The sequence below is a fragment of the Triticum aestivum genome, chromosome 4D (genome assembly GCF_018294505.1).
Source record: "Triticum aestivum cultivar Chinese Spring chromosome 4D, IWGSC CS RefSeq v2.1, whole genome shotgun sequence".
In the NCBI taxonomy this organism is placed as follows: Eukaryota; Viridiplantae; Streptophyta; class Magnoliopsida; order Poales; family Poaceae; genus Triticum; species Triticum aestivum.
Genome location: NC_057805.1, coordinates 379,086,627 through 379,109,526, shown reverse-complemented (window position 1 = coordinate 379,109,526; position 22,900 = coordinate 379,086,627). Strand labels below are relative to the sequence as shown.

General features: G+C 45.8%; 3 protein-coding genes across 3 annotated transcripts; all 3 read right to left on the bottom strand.

Annotated features, from left to right (window-relative positions):
• Positions 1 to 5,468: 5,468 nt before the first annotated feature.
• On the bottom strand, positions 5,469 to 9,014 carry LOC123098032 (zinc finger CCCH domain-containing protein 15). Its single transcript, XM_044519904.1, has 4 exons — positions 8,703 to 9,014; positions 8,405 to 8,437; positions 7,342 to 8,232; positions 5,469 to 5,845 (listed from the first exon to the last, which is right to left on the bottom strand). The coding sequence occupies exons 1-4, from the start codon at positions 9,012 to 9,014 to the stop codon at positions 5,729 to 5,731; spliced, it is 1,353 nt and encodes a 450-aa protein (XP_044375839.1). The 3' UTR covers positions 5,469 to 5,728.
• Positions 9,015 to 11,921: 2,907 nt separating this feature from the next.
• LOC123098031 (uncharacterized) lies at positions 11,922 to 13,586 on the bottom strand. The gene has a single exon (XM_044519903.1). It carries the CDS (start codon positions 13,076 to 13,078, stop codon positions 12,089 to 12,091), a length of 990 nt encoding a protein of 329 aa, XP_044375838.1. The 5' UTR covers positions 13,079 to 13,586; the 3' UTR covers positions 11,922 to 12,088.
• Positions 13,587 to 16,890: 3,304 nt separating this feature from the next.
• Positions 16,891 to 22,629, bottom strand: LOC123098030 (probable mitochondrial import inner membrane translocase subunit TIM21). Its single transcript, XM_044519902.1, has 7 exons — positions 22,430 to 22,629; positions 21,873 to 21,891; positions 20,405 to 20,553; positions 19,323 to 19,501; positions 18,066 to 18,114; positions 17,856 to 17,975; positions 16,891 to 17,421 (listed from the first exon to the last, which is right to left on the bottom strand). Exons 1-7 carry the CDS (start codon positions 22,529 to 22,531, stop codon positions 17,263 to 17,265), a joined length of 777 nt encoding a protein of 258 aa, XP_044375837.1. The 5' UTR covers positions 22,532 to 22,629; the 3' UTR covers positions 16,891 to 17,262.
• Positions 22,630 to 22,900: the final 271 nt, after the last annotated feature.

Genomic DNA, 22,900 nt, shown 5'->3' with positions numbered 1-22,900 from the left:
ATTATAATAAGATTCAACACCCTCCAAAATAGTGGGATAATTATTATCTAAAGTTGACACTCTTCCAAACCCACTTTCATAAATATTGCAATCATCATAAGTAGAAGGCATGCTATCATCATAATAAATTTGCACATCAAAACTTGGGGGACTAAAAATATTATCTTCATTAAACGTAGCATCCCCAAGCTTGGGACAAACATTAATTGCAGCAAATAAATTCTCAAACATGTCATTATCATCAAACATAGCATCCCCAAGCTTGTGGCTTTGCATATCACAAGCATAATCACTCTCATAATTAATAACATCAATATCACCAATAGTATAGCAATTATTATCATCACAACTTTCTAAGTTGGTGCCAAAAAGATTTTCAAGATTATAACAAGTATCATTACTTTCCCAATCATAATCATCACAATGAGTAATAGGCATAACAATAATAGGAGCAACATCATTTGGAAGGGATACCTTTTTACCTTTGCTTCTCTGTCTTTTCTTTTTCTTCTTCACATCATGTGTGGTTTTAATCACCTTTTTGGAGATCCTTATTGATGAGATTGGTTGAATAAAAAGCTCCTCCTCGTTACCTGATTCATCATAAGAAAAAATAGGAGGATATTGGGAAACCTCTTTCCCTTCATTAGTATTCTCTTCGTCTTCTATTTGTTTTATTGTCTTTAAGTAATTGGCAATATAAGGATTTTCAATGCAATTTACCGCACATACATATAAATTTCCTCTAGATCAAAATCAAGAAATCTCTTAAGGTTATATTCTGGAATACCCTTTGTTATACATTTCATTTCTTCATATCTCATAATCAAACTAAGTTCATTATGATGCACAAGGGAAATCAAGTCATCACAATTTTTGGACACGATTCGATCATGAAACAATTTGCAATGGAGATTTAAATGACCAGGTTCATTGCAAAGTTCACAAGGATGGCGAGAAAAAATAATTTTTTTAGCACAAACATCTAGCCTCTCTTCCAACCATTTGGTGATAGCTCGAGAAGGCGTCCAGGAAGCACAGCAGGTCGCACTCAGCGGTGGAGTCGACGATCCGATCGATGCGCGGAAGCGGGAAGGGGTCTTGAGGGGAAGCCTTATTGAGGTTGGTGAAATCGACGCACATGCGTTCCTTCTCGCCTTTCTTGGGGACGACGACCGGGTTCGCCAACCATTCTAGTTTCTAAATACTTATGCCTCTTGCAAAATCTATCTTCCCTTTTTGGTATGTAACTGCAAACTCTATGCACTCCACAAAAATCGACATGCTTATAAGAAACATTTTTATCATGACTAGTGCAATCATCATTAGTACTATGGATATTCAAAGAATTCATACTAACAACATTGCAATCATGCTCATCATTAAGATATTTAGTGCCAAACATTTTATTGACTTCTTCTTTTAGCACTTGAGAACAGTCTTCCTTTCCATCATTCTCATGAAAGACATTAAAAAGATGAAGCATATGAGGCAACCTCAATTTCATTTTTTTTTGTAGTTTTCTTTTATAGACTAAACTAGTGATAAAAGAAGAAACTAAAAGATTCAATTGCAAGATCTAAAGATATACCTTCAAGCACTAACCTCCCCGGCAACAGCGCCAGAAAAGAGCCTGATGTCTACTACGCAACCTTGTTCTTGTAGACTCGTGTTGGGCCTCCAAGCGCAGAGTTTTGTAGGATAGTAGCAAATTTCCCTCAAGTGGATGACCTAAGGTTTATCAATCCGTGGGAGGCGTAGGATAAAGATGGTCTCTCTCAAACAACCCTGCAACCAAATAACAAAGAGTCTCTTGTGTCCCCAACACACCCAATACAATGGTAAATTATATAGGTGCACTAGTTCGGCGAAGAGATGGTGATACAAGTGTAATATGGATGGTAGATATAGGTTTTTGTAATCTGAAAATATAAAAACAGCAAGGTAACTAGTAACAAAAGTGAGCAAAAACGGTATTGCAATGCTTAGAAACAAGGCCTAGGGTTCATACTTTCACTAGTGCAAGTTCTCTCAACAATGATAACATAATTAGATCATATGGCAATCCCTCAACATGCGACAAAAGTCACTCCAAAGTTCCTATCGCGGAGAACATAAGATGAAATTGCTTGTAGGGTACGAAACCACCTCAAAGTTATTCTTTCCGATCAATCCATTGGGCTATTCCTATAAGTGTCACAAACGGCCGTAGAGTTCGTAGTAAAATAACACCATATGACACACATCAATCAACCCTAATGTCACCTAGATACTACGATGTCACCACAAGTATCCGTGGGTCAATTATACGATATGCATCAAACAACTTTAGATTCATAATATTTAATCCAACATAAAGAACCTCAAAGAGTGCCCCAAGATTCCTACCGGAGAAACAAGGACGAAAACGTGCATCAACCCCTATGTATAGATTACCCCAATGTCACCTCAGGAATCCGCGAGCTGAGTGCCAAAACATACATCAAGTGAATCAATAGAATACCCCATTGTCACCACGGGTATCCCACGCAAGACATACATCAAGTGTTCTCAAATCCATAATAGTATTCAATCCGATAATAGCGAAACCTCAAAGGTAAAACTCAATTCATCACAAGAAGGTAGAGGCGGTGAAACACCGTATGATTCAACTATAGTAACAAAGCTCGCGTTACATCAAGATCGTGCCAAATCAAGAACACGAGAGAGAGAGAGATCAACCACATAGCTACTGGTACATACCCTCAGCCCCGAGGGTGAACTACTCCCTCCTCGTCATGGAGACCGCCGGGATAATGAAGATGGCCACCAGTGATGGTTTCCCCCTCTGGCAGGGTGCCGGAACGGGCTCCCGATTGGTTTTTCATGGCTACAGAGGCTTGCGGCGGCGGAACTCCGGATCTAGGTTTATTTCTGGGGGTTTCGGTATTCATAGGAATTTTTGGCGTCGGGAACAAGTCAGCGGAACTCTGGATCTAGGTTTATTTCTGGGTCGTGTTAAGCAGTATGACTATCACCGCCCACAACTCTTTGTGTTCTACTCGTGCATATCATCTACGCATAGACCTGGCTCATGATGCCACTGTTGGGAAACGTTGCATGGAAAACAAAAAAAATTCTACGCACACGCAATGATCTATCCATGGAGATGCATAGCAATGAGGGGAAGAGTGTGTCTACGTACCCTCGTAGACCGTAAGCGGAAGCATTTCTCAACGCGGTTGGTGTAGTCGAACTTCTTCGCGCTTCAACCGATCAAGTACCGAACCCACGGCACCTCCACGTTCTGCACACGTTCAGCTCGGTGACGTCCCTCTCCTTCTTAATCCAGCAAGACGTCGAGGCAGTAGATGAGTTCCGTCAGCATGTCGGCGTGGTGACGGTGATGGTGAAGTGATCCTTGCACGGCTTCGCCTAAGCACTACGAAAATATGACCGAGGGTGTAAACGGTGGAGGGGGCGCCGCACACGGCTAGGCAATTGTCTGGTGTGTGCTAGGGCGCCCCCCTCCCACATATATGTAGGTGAGAGGGAGGGAGGAGCAGCAGCCATAGGAGACGCCCAAGTAGGAGGAATCCTACTTGGAGTCCCTCCCAAGCCGCGCGCCCCCTGCCATATACTCCCTCCGTTCTGAATTACTTGTCGCGGAAATGGATGTATCTAGACGTATTTTAGTTCTAGATACATCCATTTCCGAGACAAGTAATTCCGAACGGAGGGAGTATAACCGAGGGGGAAGGAAAGAGGGGGGAGAGAGAAGAAAGTGGGAATCCTAATCCACAATTTCCTTTCCCTTCTCCCCTTTCCTTCCCCTCCTTAGGCCGGCCCATATGGGAGCGCACCAGCCCCTTGTGGCTGGTGTGTTTCCCCTCTTGGCCCATAACTTTTGCCGGGGGTGCCCGGAACCTCTTCCGGTGACCCGATAAGTACCTGATATTCCCTGAAACACTTCCGGTGTCCGAATACTATCGTCCTATATATCAATCTTTACCTCTCGACCATTTCGAGACTCCTCGTCATGTCCGTGATCTCATCCGAGACTCCGAACAACATTCGGTCACTAAATCACATAACTCATTTAATACTAAATCGTCATCAAATGTTAAGCGTGCAGACCCTACGGGTTCGAGAACTATGTAGATATGACCGAGACACCTCTCCGGTCAATAACCAATAGCAGAACCGGGATAAAAGGTGAAGGGTTTCATCGACATCAAGGGTTGCGCGTAGTTTCCCAGGATGTTGACGATGAAGATTCCTTAAAGACACTCATAGGACCGAAATGCGGCCCTTCCCAACTTGAAAAACCATTTTTGTGCCATTTCGATGAGCTAGAGGAGGAAAAGGTTGCACATTTCCATTGTACCACCCATGACAACGCAAACGTCAGTGGAGTACACCTTCAAAAAGCTCTGATCGATAGGTGGGAGGTGATGACACGTAGACCAATCCTGAAAAACCACTCTTTCGTCTAAGGATGCCTAACCGCCACACCGATCATTTGCATGTGGGCGGGGGAGGACACTACATGGTGGGTAGTTTATATGGGATGGATGTCTCCTAAAGAGTAATGGAGGTATGCGAAGGTAGGCTCAAGCGTTGATTCTACTCGTGAGCGTAACGGTATTAAGCCTGCCGACTATGAGACCGACTGGTCGAATATAGACGAAAGTCGGTCATAGTGACCCGAGAGTCCCGTGTGAAGGGGCTCTCGCTCAACAGATCAAAGGTACGTCGGGGATAAAAGGCTGATGGCTCCCAAGAATTTTTGTCTAATGCAATGCGAGATAAGTGTCATGTAGGAAGGTGCCTGGAATCTAATGTATATAGGGATTTTGGATTGCGATTTCCTTGAGTTTGAGCGAACGACTTGACATAGGGTGCTTGCACTTGCTCGGGAAAGCAGTCTCCCAGGTCTCAAAGACAAGGGGATTTCAAGATTTGCTTTTTGACTCTTTGCGGACGACGTTGGCCACCTAGAGAGTTGTTCTCACTTTCAGGTCTTTTTGTTGTCGTCTCTATTACTCCCTCCGTCTCGAAATACTTGTAACGATGGATATAAATGCATGTATCTAAAACTAAAAATATGTCTAGATATATTCATTTCGATGACAATGGATGAAATACGTCTAGATACATTCATTTTTTTCGCGACTCCCTTCATCTCGAATTACTTGTCACGATGGATATAAATGGATTTATCTAAAACTAAAAATACCTCTAGATATATGCGTCTCCGCGACAATAAGTAGAAATGGATAAATACGTCTAGATACATCCATTTTCTTGACAAGGAATTCCGATACATCCATTTTAGCAACGAGAGTAATTCCGGAGAGGGAGTATGTGCCACGCTGATGACTGGGACGGTATGTGCCACGCTGACGACTGGGACGGTGCAGTCAAAGGCAGACAGATGGCGCCGCCGAGTAAGTGTAGTGCAAATGAAGGTCCGTCAAGACAAATAATACCTCGGCAAAGATCCATTTTTTAAGTTGGGGTAAATGTGCATGACACTTCACATCCATTCGGAACCAGTTCGACATGATGAGACAAGCTTCTGCAATGTCACAAGAAGCTGAGATTTTGGTGGCTAATGGTAAGTAAGAGCTAGTACAGAGCTAAAGAAACAAAACTGATTCCTGGATATTTCCCCCTCATTTTCAAACAATACAATTACAGAAGAGAAGTAATCCTCCATGATAGAAGCTACATTGCGCAACAGTCATCAAAGGTCCTGCTGCTTCTTGTCCTGGGCAATCTTCTTCCGGATCTCCTGTGCCGCATTGAAGATGCCAAGCGTCGGTTTATTGCAGACGAAGCATTTCTTGTTCTTCGAGTGATGCTGAAATCAACAGATGCAGATTGTCAGAACTTTATTTGCAATATGAGCAACAATCATTCTGAGAACTATGAAACTGTTATGGCCGGTTTAGCTAGGCCCACAGGGCAGTAGTTAGGGGCTTGACCCACAAGTTATCTTAGGTTAATTCTTATGCAAGCTATCTAGTTTATTATAAATATAGGCGTTATAAATATAGGCTGTAAGACTCTTTTTGGAATCAAGCAATAAGAAGAATATTATCTCTATTGCCCGGCTCCCAGAGGAGCCGGAACCCTAGCCGCCTCTAACCCTAGCCGCCGCCGTCATCCTCCTCCTACGCGACGGCGCCCAGCCGCCGGCGCGCCCGCTCATCGCCTCGCCCTACTCCATCCTTCCCCTACAACCTACGGAGCAGGTCCGGTAGGATCCCTGGTTCTACCAAAACCTACAGAGTTATTTTCTTTGTGCAATTACTCGGTAACTCTTGAGTAACTAGATGAAATTTCCTAAGGGAACACCTAATGTTTTTGTTAGTCTGTTACAATGTGGTTAAATAAACCCTAGAGTTTTGTACACAAAAGACTACAATTGACCCATGCACTGGTGACACGCAGCATCCAATTGTATGTAACAGGTTGTCTGCAGAATATACGTTTCCAGACTCCTTGCTCACATTCTCTGTAGAAGTATAGATCTGGACTAACTATGCAAGCCCTGTGAATGCACTTCCTAGAACGTTGAGAGACTAACGAATAAGTCAACTATGCAAGCTCTGTGAATGCACTTGCTCCTCAATATCAAAGGAAACACCTTATCTATTGTCAAGTATATTTTCCATATTCCCTTTGAACCTCATTGGCATCTCTCTGTATATGTAAATTATAATTTGCACGCAGGACAGGCTGCAAGATGGTCCTATCCAATCAAATAAAGATCTCTAACTCCAACAGAAAAGGTGCACCAAGTGAATAATATTTCAATTATTAAGCGGTCATGCATGGTACTCTCTGTACTAACATTTCAATTAAAAAACATTCGTATCACACAGCTAAATATAGATGGGAAGGAGAATTTCTAAGAACTCACAAATCAAATATAAACTTGGATTTGACATTACAGATATAATGCAGTGCTGCATGCTATAATGGGCCATATGGCTGAAGCTTGAACCAACAAAACATTCAGCTAGTCCAAAAAAGCACATTCAGCTAGTATGGATATGGAAATTTGTTTCCACCACACTACCATATATCCATAACCATAGGTGCTTTACGTCATAGGGTAAATTCATATATATTTGGGCTGAATACGCAATATCTTCAGAATTAGAAGTCTTGCGCAAGTGCTAATATTTCAATAGTTCATGGCTCGAACTCAAACAATCATGGTTCCATGTTACAGACAAACTATTAGCCTAGCTATGCAAATGAACTAGATTTTCAACATGACAAACTTATTGATTGCACAAATGAGTAGTCATAATTATCAGCACAAAATCAGAACAAACTGAGGGGTACCTTTAATGCGCAATGCTCGCAGAAATAATGCTTACACTTTGTGACCACCGGGTCAACAAAGGGTTCCCTGCATATGAAGCAGGCAAAGGGCAGTGCCTCCTCGTCGTCGCTGTCTCCCTCCTCTGCCTCGGCATCACTACCATCCAACTCACGCATCGCTATGCGCCGTTTGCGGGCTTTCTCGGCCTCGTCCCACTCCCTCTCGAGCTGCCACCCAGACTTGTAGTCACCTCTGTCGTGCATGAACTTGCAGGAATCGCCGTAGCCACAATAACCGGTCTCCTTATAATCCTTGCAGATGTCGGGTTGGTAGTCGAACCGCGTCGAGAGGCGTATGTGCGCTGACGCCCGCAGAGGGCCGTGCGCGCCGCCAGCCTTCTCTCCCGAAACCGTGTGCTCCCGCCTGAAGCCGGCCTTGTGATCCGTGTAGCCATGGATCCCCTTGTAGAGCTCCCCGGAGGAGGATGAGGCAGAGGGGTTCTTCTTGAGGGACTCCTCGGCCTGCTTGAGCTGCCGCTCGCGGATAGCGCGCGCATCACGGTCGTACGCCGTCTCCGTCTCGAGCGTCGCAGTGGCGCGGTTGTCGGTGGAGGACTGAATCGTCCGGGACGACTCGAACTGGAAACGGCGGGGCTCGTGTGAGTTGTCGGCGGAGGAGAAGAAGAGCTTGCTGGTAGTAGACGGCGGCTTCTTAGATCGCGCCGCCGCGATGGCCCCGGAATCGTCGCCGCCGCTACCTTCTTCGCCGTCAGAGCCGACGGACGCGGCGGGACGCTTCCGGATATTCTTCGGCGGCTTCCGGACAAAGTTACACACCGGCGCCGAGCCGCCGGCACCGGGCTCGCCGCCGCCGCCGTCGGACATGGGGGTAGGGTTTGGGGGGAGGACGAGCTATGGAGCGAATCGAAGAAGAGACGGGCCCGTCTTGGTCCGGTACGTCCCTGGGCAGTGGACCCGTCGTTCCAAAGCTTGCTTGCAAGTCGTAGGAACACCGAGAGTCTCTAATGGGCCGAGTGAACCGGGTCTCTGATGGGCTGGTCTGGCCAAGGCCCGGCGCGCTTACATAGTTTGTAACCTTCTGCAAATTACGATGATCCTAATAATAAAAAATTAGGATCATCATCGCTTCAACTCAAAAAAAGAATATTTAGGATCATTGCCGTCACCATCCTTCTCCTGCTCCTGCTGTCCGACTGTCCAATTTTACTGTTGTGTCTTTGTGTTTGGTTGGGTGTACGTGTCGGACTGGGTGTAGCCCGGCTGCATGCCCGACTGGATGTACATGCCAGACTGGGTGTAGCCCAGGTGGGTGTAGGCCTTGGTGGGCTCCAAGTCATCCATCTGTCTGTCCTCGTAGAAACCTCTTCCTCGCCCTCGTCGTGGATCATCTCAAACATCTTCATGTCCGCATCGTCGTACGCAGGCTCGCCCGCTTTAGGCATACCAATGAACAGCATGCGGGCACCCAGCTGCTCCACGCTCGACGTCCGATCAAGCTGCGGCGGCACCGCGTTGACGTCAACGATGAAAGGCACTTGCCCAGTGGTGGATGTCAGGGACCGCCTACCGAGCTGCTTGGCGGCGTAGTAGTACAGGGCCTTATAATGCTCTGGACATGCGGCATCTACACGATCGGCGACAATAGTAGAGGCCCGCGTCCTAGGCTCCGCCATCCACCACGCCCGCCACCTGCACGGCCGCCTCCGCCAGCTTTCTGCTTCTTGGCGGGCGGCGTCTTTGTGGCCTTTGTTTTGAGGCGGCGTTTTTGCCTTGTCTCCGAGTTGATCTTCCAGACGAGCGTGATCGCCAGATCCTCCAGCACCATCGTCTTCGACAGCTTCTCCTGCGGTCCATGAGTCGGTGGCAGCGGAAAAGGGCAGGAATTAGATGGAGAGCGGCGGGATGGAAGAGGAGAGTGAAAGATTTTGCCGCGAAAACAATGTGGCCAGCTACAAAAAGCGCGGGCTCTGCCTTAGTTTTGAGTGGGCCTAGGATGTCGGAGTCCTACGTGGCTCGTGTCAGGACTCCCGCAAAGCCCTTCTCATTTGGTTTTGGTTTACGTGAAAATTGCGGTCCGGGTTGCTTCACGGAGCGATGAGGTCGTTGTTTGATGACTTGCAGGATCCGTATAGCTGCGTCCAGACAGATACGGACGGTGTGAGGGATGACGTTGGAGACGCCCTTACTACTTCTACCGGTAACACCCCGGTGAGTAGGTGGTATGAATTCAAGGCATGGCGTCGTTAAGGAAGCCATTTGGAGTCTCGGAAGAGGAGGGATTCAGAGCATTTGAGTAGTAGCGCTGCACCACCAGTGTTGGACCACCGGGGGGGTCATCGTCGTACCCAGTAGGCACCAGGCAGTACCCACCGTCGGCTCCGCGAGCTACAGGAGTTCCATCGATGTCGCAGTTGGCACGTTGGTTGCTTGTCCCCTGCTGCATGCGCTGCTTTGCGTACCATCCGTCGGCTCGAAACGTCCTCGCTCCCAAACTGGTTTATAATAATCCACAAAAAACATCACAGGCGCATAGAGCATATAGATAAATAAGCTCGATCTCGTTGACCAGGTAGCAAAATGTACTTGTAGATAACATCGCCTCTCCGTCTTCTTCATGCTACGGCCGACCGTCGTCGTCGTCGTCCGTCTACCGCGCGCGAAGAGGTGGTCAAAACGCGCTTCCCGACTATCATATGCGCGCGTCTTAATTCGACCTGCGGTAGTAGGAGCAACAAGGTTATGTGTACGCATGCGGCCAGCCATCAACAGCGACAGAAAAGGGCAAAGAACTGGTGGATAGACAGCAAGTACGTACGTGATTCATAAACTATCTATGGCGTACACGCAGGTCAGAGACAGCGACAGCCTCCGCCGTGGCTCTGCACATTCTTATTGCATTCACGTGCGGTGCAATGGACCGACCGATCCCTCGGCCGACCCAAGCTCGCCGCCAATCCACGGTCCAAACGTAGGATTGCTCAGCGGAGTTATGGAAGCCCGTAAGCCAGCCTGAGCCAGGCATCCCTTCTTGATCGCCTGAAAATCTGAAGAATGTGAGAAACTCGACTCGGCCAACTCGCGGCATCGACGCAGAGGCCAAATTACTCGCCCATGTGAGCATTATGCACCTCCCACTTGGAGTACTTTACAAGACAGATTGATCAACGCCCAACAGTCGAGAGCATTAGGTGCACATGCCGAAAAGCGCCATGCATGGCCATGGGGCGGGGGTTGGAAGACAAGGAAATGACACGCACGAGCACGAGCCGTCCCGCACGACTGGATTGGACGGACCCGGCCCCGGAAAGTGACGGGGATGCGTTGTGTTATCCTTCCCTTGCTTCCAACGCACGAAAAAAACCATTATACTGATTGATTTGTGCAACAAACTTAGAGGGTGTTTGTTTCCGGGACTTATTGGTTTAGGGACTTAAAAAAGTCCCTATAAGTTTCATTTAAACCAAACAGGAGGGACTTATATGGATTTAAAGTGGGCATTTGGGACTTATGAAATAAGACTCTCAAGGAGAGTCTTATAGGGACTTATAGTTGTAATATGGTCTTATAGGGACTTATAAGTCCCAGAACCAAACAGGTAAGGACTTTTTAGGGACTTGGGACTTATAAGTTGGGAGTAAAAAAAGTCTTAGGACTTATGAACCAAACAGGGCCTTAGACCAAGGACCCATTCCGGGTTGCTGGTGGCCCGGCCCGATCGCCCCTACCAAATCATCCAGACCAGAGGAAGGAAGGATGGCCGCATCTGCATGATGCAACTGGCCTTTTCTTTCCAGCAATCGCACGATGATGATGAGAGTGAAAGGAACTTGTTCAACAAAGAAGGCCAAGATTCGAAGAAGAAATGGAGTATATGCAACCAAGTCAAACACTCTGTTTCACGGAGACTATATGCATAGGGCCACATACTATGTGACAAGTAGTAGTACTACATTTACTGTCATTTTTTTCAGTCAATGAGCTATTTTTTCTCTCACGGGTCATGACCAATTCTTTGATAAACTGCAGTCCTCGGCGACTCCGCGCCCGGGTGCGGCAAATTTTGGGATCATTCCCAACTGGGTGAGACAGCAGGTGATCCAACGCTCCAACCACTTGCTCTCAAACCGAACAAGGACTATTAACTGATGATGACAACAGAGAGAACTCATCAAGGCAACAACTGTCAGAGATCGCAGGAAGCCTCCAAGAACTGGCTTCCAGAAGCCGCCAGCGGTTAGGTCATCGCCCGATCACCATGGCAAAGGCCCCAGAACAAGCGAACAGACGACATTGTTGTTGCTGGTTTGTCCTGTCCGCTTTTCTGAACCCGGCCCCATCTGCCAAATGCTCACACTATTAACTCCGGCCGACGATCCGACCCACCGTCGATGCACTAATGCATGCGGCGAGGTTGAAATTACCACCAACTAAAGTGCAGTACAGCCTTTTCTTTTTCTGATTTGGAAAAATAAAATAAAAACTGCAATGTGACCGACAAAAAGATGGCATGGAAAATGGTGGGGCAAGTTTCTGAAGATTCATCGACAGAAAAACAGAGGAGTGGCTTGTTTCAGGTGGAATTTTTGCAGAATTTGTTGCCTTTCTTCCCATTGTGTCATGCACTGTAAATTTGTACATCAAAATTAACAAACAAAGGGTGAACTAAGAAATGGAGGAGGAGGAGTTTCTTTCTCTTAATTTCTTCTTTTTTTCTCTACAGACGGACGGAAGAAGATGTTTACGGCGATCAGACGACGGCGTGGCAGAGGCTCGACTTCCACTGCGACTGCCGCGACTCCACCCACGCCAAGAATCTGTACACCTTGCCGAAGACGCAGAGGAAGACGAGCCCGGCCACCAGGCTGTAGGCCGCCACGCCCACGGCGCCGCCCTCGGCCGCCACCCAGCCGACGAGGTACACCGCGTCGGCCGCCACGAACACCCACCCGACGCCCTCCAGCGCCGACCGCGTCCACGCGCTCAGCCGCTCCTCGCCGTAGATCCGGCACACCATCCTGGAGCAGAGCGCGAAGATGATGGCCAGCGCCGTCTTGGACAGGCCCCGGTACCGCATCGCCGTGCCGCCGACGACCAGCGGCTCCATGCGGCAGAGGCACGACGCGCACTCCCCGGAGAAGCGGGACCACCGGAGCGCCTCCAGCCCCGTGTAGTAGGGCAGCACCACGGCGTCCAGGTAGAGGCTGGCGTGCAGCACGCCGGAGACCGTGGAGGCCTCCAGCACCGCGTACCGGATGTCGCCGTCGGCCTCGTTCCGGAACGCCAGCGCCGACGCCTGCAGCAGCAGCAGCAATGCCGGGCCGAGCTGCGCGAGCGGGAACACGGCGTTGACGCGCTGCCCCTTGGCCAGCGCCAGCAGCACCAGCGGGAGCAGGAACGGGCCCGACGGCACCAGGTACTTCCTCTTGACGCCCCTCACGCCGGCCGCGCCGCTCCGGACGAGGTCCAGCACGGCGAAGGCCAGCGCGGCGACGAAGCAGTAGGCGGCGAAGGCGGCGACGAGCGCGCCGACGGCGGAGTGGTAGTCGCCGGGGTAGGAGCTGTCGCAGTAGTAGTGGTAGGGGCAGGTGACGAAGTCCGTGGTCTCCTCCAGCTGCCACCGCGTGCACTTGAGTATCTGCCTCGTCACGGCGTCGCCGCCCAGCTGCTGCAGCCGCGGCGTCCACGCCGACCGCCCGGCGCCTCCGAGGAGCGGCGAGAGCATCTGATCATACGACATGGCGGCGTCTAGCTAGCTAGCAGGCCGGCTCCTCTCCTCTCCCGTCGTCCGTCCCCCGGCCGACGCCGACGCAGCTCCTGCTCCTTGGTCCTCGACTTCTTGTCCTGTTAGCCAATACGCATTCCCGCATTTGGCGGCCTAATGATGGCTTGCTTTCAGAGGCAGCTCCTCACCCTCTTCCTCCTCCTCCTCCTCCTCCTCTTACACCCTTTTTCTCTCCCCCTTGGATGGATGGATGGATGTTTGTGTGCTGGAGTTGTAGCTTGTAGAAGAAACGAGGGAGTTGGAATCGGGATAGGGAAGGTTTAACTGGAGGCTCGGAGGGAACTTGTCATGCTTGCCCCTGATCTGAAACTTTGAAACAGCACGCACCTCGCCATTATTAAATGATCTCAGCTTCTCAAGATAGAGAGATATTGGCTGCTGATATCATTAGCGGAGGCTTTTGTGGCGGGGGCGTTTCGGTCATGTGGCGGTGATGGTTTGCTGTCATGGTGGTTGGGCCGGGGGAGAAGACAGAAGAGAAAGGGAGAGAGTAGGCGAGGCCGATGGAGGGAAGGATTGTTTGACTTCGTTTGTACTGCTGCATTGGTTGGTAGGCGAGCGAGGACGAAGACAAACATCTGGTACGTTGTATAATTTGGTGTATAATACGTACGTTGCAGTACCTGTCTGTTAGCGGTAGTTAAAGTTTGTTGGGGGGCTCGTATTTGATTTGATTTTTGTCAAAGTACGCAGTTTGTTGGGGGTGGTTTGGTGAGAATATGAAGCTGGTTCAGCATTTGTTTACACGCATCATTGGGCATGCATGATTAGGGATCAGTTTAGCATCTAGCTACCTCGTCTTGCATGCACACGTTAGTTTTTTTTTTCCTTTTGACCTTCATCAGCTATAAAAGGTGAGTTGGTATCATGGCATGGATGCTCTGCTTCTTCGTGTTCGAAGAGTTTTTTCTTTTCTTTTTCTTTTTACATTACACGGCAGAGAAATGATGGTGCTATCATTCAGGACTACTTATTACATGCCATCATCGATGAAGATCATTATCTAAAAAGAAAGGCATCATGAGGATGTATCTTTTATCCACCAATGTGCAGGACGACTAACTTGTCTCTGCTGGAATTATTTGGTGGTAGGTGTTCACAACTCAGACAGCCAGGTAGGCCATGATCGTCCCCTGTCTTCCCCTAGAGGAAGGAGGAGGGTCGTGGCGTCCCAGTCTAACGTTTGTGCTCCGCATGTCTGTCTGTCTCTGGTAAAACGACCGCTGCTGGTAAAACTTTTCTGAAAGCGGTCATGTGAGGCAGCGCTGAACGGAGGCTACAATATTGATATCTCCACATGACCATATAGATATAGGTCACCAACTCCTCAACTGGATATCGTCGTGTGGGCATGCATCATGTGGGAGGGTGCCACTGCTCGTTTAATATTTACCCCCCTGCAGGCTACAGGACAGCTTTGTTCCTCATCTTCTTGCCAAACATGTGCTGATGCGCCAGGGAAATGAAATGGATAGATATATCATATAGGCTGGGAATGGCAGCTGCTCAGGATGTTGGGCAAAGCTTTTACATAATAATAATCTCTGCGTCCAGGCTTCAAACAACAGTGATCTGAAACTTGGTGCAAGCCCAGAAATATTGGGAAAGACATTGGACCCCGTCTCTGACAAGGACTGCATATGTATATTGTGAAACATGTTGCTTGTGGAGGCCGTGGAGCCAAACCGAGAATGTTTCAACATCAGAAGAAGAGTCGGCTAGCGGAGCCAAGACCAGCTTCTTCTTCTTCTAGTCTATCATTAATTGGCCAAGTCTGCTCTGCATCATGCTGCAGTGGCAAGCAATCTGTGACACGAGCCATCTGCGCACGTCAATCCGTGTAGGCGCGGCGGCCCTCGCGGGTCAATATCTGCTACGGGAAAGACGCCCTTTTGGACGAGCGAGTGATCCTGGGAATTTACATGTCCGGGATCACGACATTCTGGTACCGCGAAAACTTTTAAATTCGGTACTAACAGCCAGTATTGATTAGGATGTGTGCCTGGCTAACAACCGTAAGGTGTGAGTACCTTACAGTTAGGCCATATTCAGAACACGGGATGCTCAAGGGGGTCTAAGAAGAAGAGTTGGTGTATTTTGTTCGGCATGTTAGATCATGGTTTATTTTTATTTTTCAAACCATGTGAGAGAGCTGCATGTGTATTATATTAAAGAGAGAGAGAGAGAGAGAGAGAGAGAGAGAGAGAGAGAGAAGGATACAACATGAGCAGCCTAGATTATGGTTTAAAATTGAACTTCTGTAATGTACACCAAGAATAAAAGGCACTATATTTTGTATTTTTGAACGTTTCTCTCTGGACTTTTGCTAGCGAAGATGCGGTTTAGCTAGATTTATTTATATATATTCTTATAAAAGCCGCTCGATTATCGTCAGTCACCCGCGGCATCAACCTTATATCCCTGTAACGAATATTTGCTTTGCTACTCCTGCACCAGGTAGGAAGCGCAATTGCCTCTCCAGGCATGGTGAAAGTGCGTGCCCTTTCCGGGTCGCCAACGGGAGGGAATCGACAAGACGATGCATCTACAGGGAAGATATGAGCCCTGAAAGATACGTCCACTTGATGCGTTATTGGGAGCAGGTGAATCTCAAGGGCCTACCATGCATGTACGTGGTACAGCTTTTGCACCAAATCAGGGGAGGGACGCTGATCTAACAGATGAAAGCAACGCCGGCAACAGCAGCATCGGCAGAGGCTTGAGCCGTTGAAGCAACCGGAGGCCCCTATGGTGACCGGTGAGAGAGATTTGTCTGGTAGGACGTAGGAGTAGGAGGACAAGAGGGCGAGGCGAGGACGCCCGGAGCAATGAGTTTCGTTTGAAAATGGCTCTGGTCCATGTGTAGGTAGGGTGGAATCATGAGGTGACTGAAGCTCCTAAAGTCTTGACATCCTTGCTCCAAAAAGTCATAAAGCGGGGATCTGCACCGGGATTTATGTGATCTCACTGTGGATTGTTGATGGCACGTAAGATATAGATATGGGGTGTCGAGGGCCACGAGTGGCCTCATGGTTGGGACAGAGTAATAGGCATGATCATGCAGAGTTTGATACTCGCAGGAAAGCCTCTGCAAAGTGCTGTACGCTGTTATTTTAAGGAAGGAAAACAAAATATAGCATGCTACTTTCGGGGACTGATTATATGTTCCCCATTGGAGGTGCTCTAGGATAATGCCCGTTGCTCCCCTGATCCATCACCTCTTTTTGTTCCTAATAAAATACTATGGACAGTGTAGCTCCCCTCGCCTCCTACCAATCTCATCCTCCTCGCAGCCGCTAACGAGATGGATCAAGAAGGCGTGGGAGGGGGCAAAGTGATGAATTCAAACCCAACAGCCAAACATTTTGGTAAAAAGATGTCAAACTACAGATTATATGACGGGAGTGATCACAAATAACAGTTTCAAGTGCCTTCAAATATGGTGGCACGTCACTGTAACATAAAACCAGTAGGGAGCAAGCTTGCTTGGATCGCTTGAACAAGATTATCTATCAGGAACCACAAACAGAGAACAATCACCTCACCTAATTGATCCCAACGTTTGATAATGATAAAAAAAATTATTGTCGAGGAAAATTCACAAAGGAAATCATGTTTATAACTAGAAGTGGTTGCAAGTACCATCGCCATCCCCAAAAGAAAACGCAATGACATGTTCTAAATTAGTCAGAGAATCTATCCATACAATTAGGGTTGTGCTTTGAAACATTTCTTTTCAGAATAATTTAATTCCACAACTACTCCAATCATAGAAAGAGCATCGGATATCATGTTCTATAATTTTACAGTAGGTAGCACATGCAAGTCTAGACAATTAACATGACGTCGGGTGAGTACACGCAAGGAAAACATCCAGTGATCAGGCATGAACGGCTTTCAACAATGTTCTAAAAAAATTGTACTGCACTAGTAATAAAAATGTATAGAAGAGACCCGGGCCATCAACCAAATTTTTTTGGGGGTCATGGCCCATGTCCCAAAAATGTGTACTCTTTGTCACACCTAACCCAAAGAGGTTCGCCACAGCTCTACCTGAAGAGGTGGCGACCCGCGTCCTGGTACCCAGTTCCTTGACCCATATTACCAAAGGTTCCTAGCAACTATGGTCTCAAGCATCCTTACGCTGGTATGTAAGATTCTAACATTACTTGTCCCTGTAGCGGTGCTGTAAACTCAACAAGAAGGTACATGAACTTCCATGTCCTGTCAGAGTTATCTTTGAACATCTCTGAATATACCTTTCCAGCTCCATGCGGACCTCGGATGTAAAAGTTGACCTGAAATGATACATGTATGTCGATTCAAGTGACCAATAACCAAGTTTGAAGGCTTGCAATGCAACTATGGAAACTCTTATAAAATGTCATCCTAGTGTTCCTTTCCACGGTAGCAAAGCATCATCTGAATTCTAAAAGGCATATATAAAACTTGCAAGAAGCCATCACACGACAAATAAAAAAGAAGCATGTTGGATTTCATCTTAATTTCTGTCGCTGTGTTATCATTCGCAAGCTTGATCCTGGTTAAGGAAGTCGCTGGCTCATTGCCATATACCGCTAAGAAACAGTCAAAGTTCAAGTAGCCCACTATATATTGCAGCCCCCTATAGTGAACTTGTATCTTTTTATTGAATTTGATACACTAATCTTGATGTACAAGACAACATAGAAGTCACAGCAGCAGAACAGCAGAGACAGGAATAATATAGTACCTCCACATGTTCAACACCGTCCTCATCTGTCCAAACCCTGTTTGGAATACGCTGTCGGGCTGCACGGTTTCTGCTTTCATTACCATAACCAGTAATAGGGTACCCAATTCTCGCTGTAACCTGACAAAACATGTGAAATACAAAATATAATGAGAGGAAAACTACAACACTATGTCAGGATGAACAGATAAAACACTAACACCCACAAACCTGACTATCACTCTGAACTCTTGCTAGAGCTTTCCCAAAGATCTTGTACCTGTAGGATGGTAACAACAACACGCGTTAAGCAATCTCACTTTCAGGTTGCGTGCAAATACCACAGGCATCTTCCCGAAAAAACCCACAGATGAATACGTAGCCAAAAGCAATGTGAAAAACAATGTGATGTAAAAAAGAGATTGACGCATTCAAACTGACAAAACATATCATTTGATGCACAAAATAAATTCAGTAAATCTGGCGGGGGAGTATCGATCAATAACGGAAACTGACAACATGCTAAACAAAAACTTAACATCCAGGCTACAATGAGCATGAATTCTATTGTGTAAGCAGCTTCAAGGAGAAGTGCCATTAGTAAGAGTAAAAGATGCCAAGAAATGCAAGCACAGAGCTGGTTGTGACATTGTACTACAGCGTAACACGAGAAGTGTGTAGATTACTAATGAACGACAGCATGATTTTCTGCAAGTTGGAGCAGCTAGAACATCAACGAGGTGATAGGTAGTGGCACACAATGGAAAGGGGAAATAGAATATACAAGCAGGTAGAATATATACCACAAGGCCTCCAGATTTTAAAAATATATAGTAGTAAAATTAGCAGACTTTTCGCTAACAAAGTATGCAATATTAACTACAGTGAATTCCGGCAGTTCAGATAGACATGGCAAGTATTTTGATATAAGAAATATTACTACATAATTTGTAAAAATGGGAAAGTATTTGTTACTACCAAGGAGATGTGCAATGTGCCTTTGAAGCCGGTACCAGGTGAGGTGGCTTGGTGATACATGAAGGGTAGGAGAGCCAAGCCAAAAAAAAAACAGCGTCACAACTTGCTCCGTCACCAACCCACGAAAAATCATGGGCCCAATCATCAGTGAAATGGGGAAGGGAGAGAACAGAATGAGATCTATTTATTTAGTTATGGCTACTACCGAGGAGAGAGGATGATGCTTAACACTGGAGAGGAAATGAAAACTTCGCACATGCCTGATGTGGTATTTCTTAGTGGTAGTACATACTCCCTATATGCCCTTGGAAAGTACACCCTCTGTTCCTAAATGTAAGACGTTTTGGCCAAAACGTCTTACATTTAGGAACAGAGGTAGTAACAAGTAGGTGTTCTCAAAATACCATAATGAGATATAACCAACAAGCTTCCTAAGCTAAAAATACAGTTACATACAGAATTTTGTTATTTAATGCCTTAAGTTCAATCAGAAGAATGCAAAAGACTTACTCTTTTGGTTCAAAAATAAGCTCCTTGAAAACAGAATATCCAGCTAATGCTGCAACTCCAAGCCCCGCGAGTATTACAACACTGTAAGAAGCCCCCTCAGCAAAAGTCACCGGTTTCTCAGGTATATTATATGTAGGGGCATCGAAGGGATCTCCAACAGTTGACAAGTCCTTTTTCTCCTGAGGATAAAGAGGGCAATGATCTATAAGCAATACAACAACAACAACAAAGCCTTTAGTCCCAAACAAGTTGGCTTGCACCGTAAGGCAAAATATTAGTTATTAAATAGGAAACATGAACAACTATTAAACCATACAAAGAGTACTTGGGTAATAATTTTCAATTTGGGTCAAGATATATACATGAACAGGGAACCTAAAAAACTGAAAAATAAACAAGATATTGGGTGATTAATATTTCTAAGGGAAGCTAAATACACAAGAAGAGAACAGACATACTCAACTCTTTCAATAAATAAACTCTAAACAACAGAATTCGTTTGCCCTATTAGACCATTAATTCCTGCCTTGCCATCAGCCATGGAATCTGGGTTAAACAAAATGAAGATCCTAATTGGGTTATCTCATGCAAGAACATCTAGAATTCAAGACCAAAGAAGGACCTAGAAATTTATGTATACTGATACAACGAATGAAGCAGAACCTTTTCAGCGTGATCGCCCCGTTCCGATAGCATTTAAAATAGTACATACCATTCTTCAAAAATTGTTTAAAACAACCACATTACAGAGGCTAATGTATACACATTCATCAATAGTGATACAGCCACTTCCTGATGCACTGACACCTACATAATTTAATCTTATGAAGATGGAAAGAAGCTCACAGAAGCTGATGGCACAGGTGCTTAGTCAGTACTGCAGAGCGCAGATGGTCACAAAGGTGACACAACTAATAACTTCATATATTGTCCTTATACAATTTATAGTAGCATGTTCAAAATATGGACATCACTGCTCAAAACTATACCAAGAGAAGACTAAAACAAGCAGGAAAATGTAGAACACGACATTGAATAATTTTAATAATCAAACACGAACAGTACTAGCTAGCATCATGTACCTCTTTGGGATTTTGGTCTGAAGCTTGTGAGGAGTAAGATGCAGATGACCTTAATAAAGAAGGAAATGTTTTGCGGTACTCCTGCATTGTCAGAGGACTAAAAGGGCTTGACTTGGTCATGTACCACCTTGAATTTTTTAAAGAGGATGCTGGAATATTTGCCAAAAGAAAACCATGTCTGCGTTAAATAGGGTCCACAGCAAAAGTGGGCACAGTACTGTAAATGACTGTTGGTCCAGATTCGACAACAAAGAACGCAAGAGTCAAATAGTTATTTAATACTCCCTCTGTAAAGAAATATAAGAGTGTTTAGATCACTACTTTAGTGATCTAAACACTCTTATATTTCTTTACGGAGGGTGTACCTTTATTGGGTACCAAACATATGATAAATTTGATCAATTAAGTTTTATGTACAAAGTACAAACAAGTATCTCAGATTTGTATTATAGCAATGGCAGAATGCTCTCAAAGAAAGGTTCCGTAAAGAAGTTTAAGGAAGTTCTTTTCAATACGTTTTCTAGTAAAATTAAGATTAAAAATTAAAGATTATGACAGTAGATATAATAATAGCAGGATATGTAATTCTATCCTTGAACATAGATAAGAGATGTTACCCCAAAAAAAAAATCCTGACAGGACTTATAAAAGTGGGATAATTCTTGGCGAGAAGTGGATATAATAGCAGGGCACACAATTCTATCCAAACAATCCCTTATAAAAGATGTTAACAGAAAATAAACAAAATCCTGAGTAGCACTGGCTGATGATATTTCTGGGTGGCTACTACATCAGCCACCATGTAAGTGGTGCATTTAGAGCATCCAGGTGCACGTGCAGGTGTTCAAGCCCAATGAGACACTAAGTAGAACTGTCCTCAACAAGGGAACTACTGGACAGCTATGCTTTGTAACACCATTACCTGTATGTAGCTGGGGTCTAGAAACTGATAGTATTTAAATTGTACACATATAAATTATGCTAATCTGGTATATTTCGGTAACAACAGTTCTGCGGCCAGAACCAATAGTAGATAATGCTGAGAAACAGTATAATTTGTAGCCTTATGGAGTATGCTGCGGATATTTGACTGTTCATGATGCTCTTCCCTTGTACTATCCAATCTCAGTTTACAAAACCTCGTTGGACAAAGTCAGTTCATGCAACGTACAAAAGGCTGGATGGCCCTTTCACAAGACCAGGACTCCATTTAAGCATCAAATATATTAACACTTTATTATAACTGCATTGTAAAATACACTTATTTGTGAACATAATTTCATTCCAACTAAAGCAAACCAAGCGTTTTAAATTCCTTCTCACACAGCACCGACCACCAGGAACAAAAAAATATCACAGATGCAACGGTAGCCAGAAGACCAAAAGAAATGGAATGCAGGCACATAAGAATAATTGAATTTTCATAATACAGCATCATACAGCAAGCTTCAAGATCAGAGGTGAGAACCTTCAGCCTTTGCAACATCCTGGTGAAAATGTAGGTAAGAGTAAAAACAAAATCAGTCTTTGTGTACATTGCCAAAGAAGAAACCCTAAACTATCTCAGAAAAAATTATGGTATGTAAAAAATGCTATAATGTCCTAAAGAATATATGCACTTAGATGAATTTTTTTGGGGGGAAACAGGAGGTACGAGAGGAGTGCTGGTAGTTTACAAACAAAATTTGACAGGAATCATTCACTTATTAGATAAGTTTACAAGCACACGCATTGCTCAAGACTACAAGTAGATGTTGTGAGCAGCAACAACATGGTAGATTGGCAAAACAGGCTGCACTTAACTGACTTAAGTACTACAGAGAGCTCGACATTGAGGACCGATTGCTACTTAAAATCTGACACGAGTTGGCCTTAGGAGACCAAAGAAGACACCTCGGTATAAAATAAGTCCCAGTTAGACCGAAGAAATCAGGAAGCAACGACAATGGCGTCGAGACCAACGTCGGCATTGCGTCGAACACCTTGTGTGGGGTATAGGGCTATCTACTCCCGTCACTGGTTTACCTTGTAGATGGCGCCGCCAAGGGGAGCGCGCGGCAGGCGACGAGCGGAGGCGAGGAGGCGGCGGTTGTGGTGGTGGAGCAGCCTCGTGATCAGAGCGGCCATTGATCCTTCTCGTTTGCTTGGGAGAGGGGAAGAAGAAGAACAGGCGAGATGGGGGAAATAGGACTATGGACTGCGGTTGGGTGTCTTTATTTTGGAGCCGTTCCATCCAATGTTCGATTGTGAATCCGACGGTGAGGGACATTTTTGCAGATGCTAACTGATTTTCACGCCTGGGATAGACGTCATCCGACGTTTATTAAAATGTAACCTTTAATATATAACTAGCAAATGAGCCCATGCGTTGCAACGGGTGAAAAAAACACTTCCTAAGCTAATAACTATGAGTCCAAACTTCAATAGGTCCATGTCCTTTATTTCAACACATGGCATCCCATCTGTGTTTCTATTTATCTTTCTTCCCACTCTCGT

Bases quoted from the DNA above. Each gene is read 5' to 3' on its own strand.
- LOC123098032 (XM_044519904.1), bottom strand. From the start codon at position 9,014: ATGGCGGAGCCTAGGACGCGGGCCTCTACTATTGTCGCCGATCGTGTA. The intron at 8,438-8,702 runs GTTTCTACGAGG...TTTTATTATTAG, and splicing joins ACGACGAGGGCGAGGAAGAG to GATCATCGTAATTTGCAGAA. The intron at 8,233-8,404 runs GTAAGCGCGCCG...TTCGCTCCATAG, and splicing joins TGCAGAAGGTTACAAACTAT to CTCGTCCTCCCCCCAAACCC.
- LOC123098031 (XM_044519903.1), bottom strand. From the start codon at position 13,078: ATGTCGTATGATCAGATGCTCTCGCCGCTCCTCGGAGGCGCCGGGCGG.
- LOC123098030 (XM_044519902.1), bottom strand. From the start codon at position 22,531: ATGGCCGCTCTGATCACGAGGCTGCTCCACCACCACAACCGCCGCCTC. The intron at 17,976-18,065 runs GTTTGTGGGTGT...ATGTTTTGTCAG, and splicing joins GAGTTCAGAGTGATAGTCAG to GTTACAGCGAGAATTGGGTA. The intron at 17,422-17,855 runs GTACTATATTAT...GTATCATTTCAG, and splicing joins ACGGTGTTGAACATGTGGAG to GTCAACTTTTACATCCGAGG.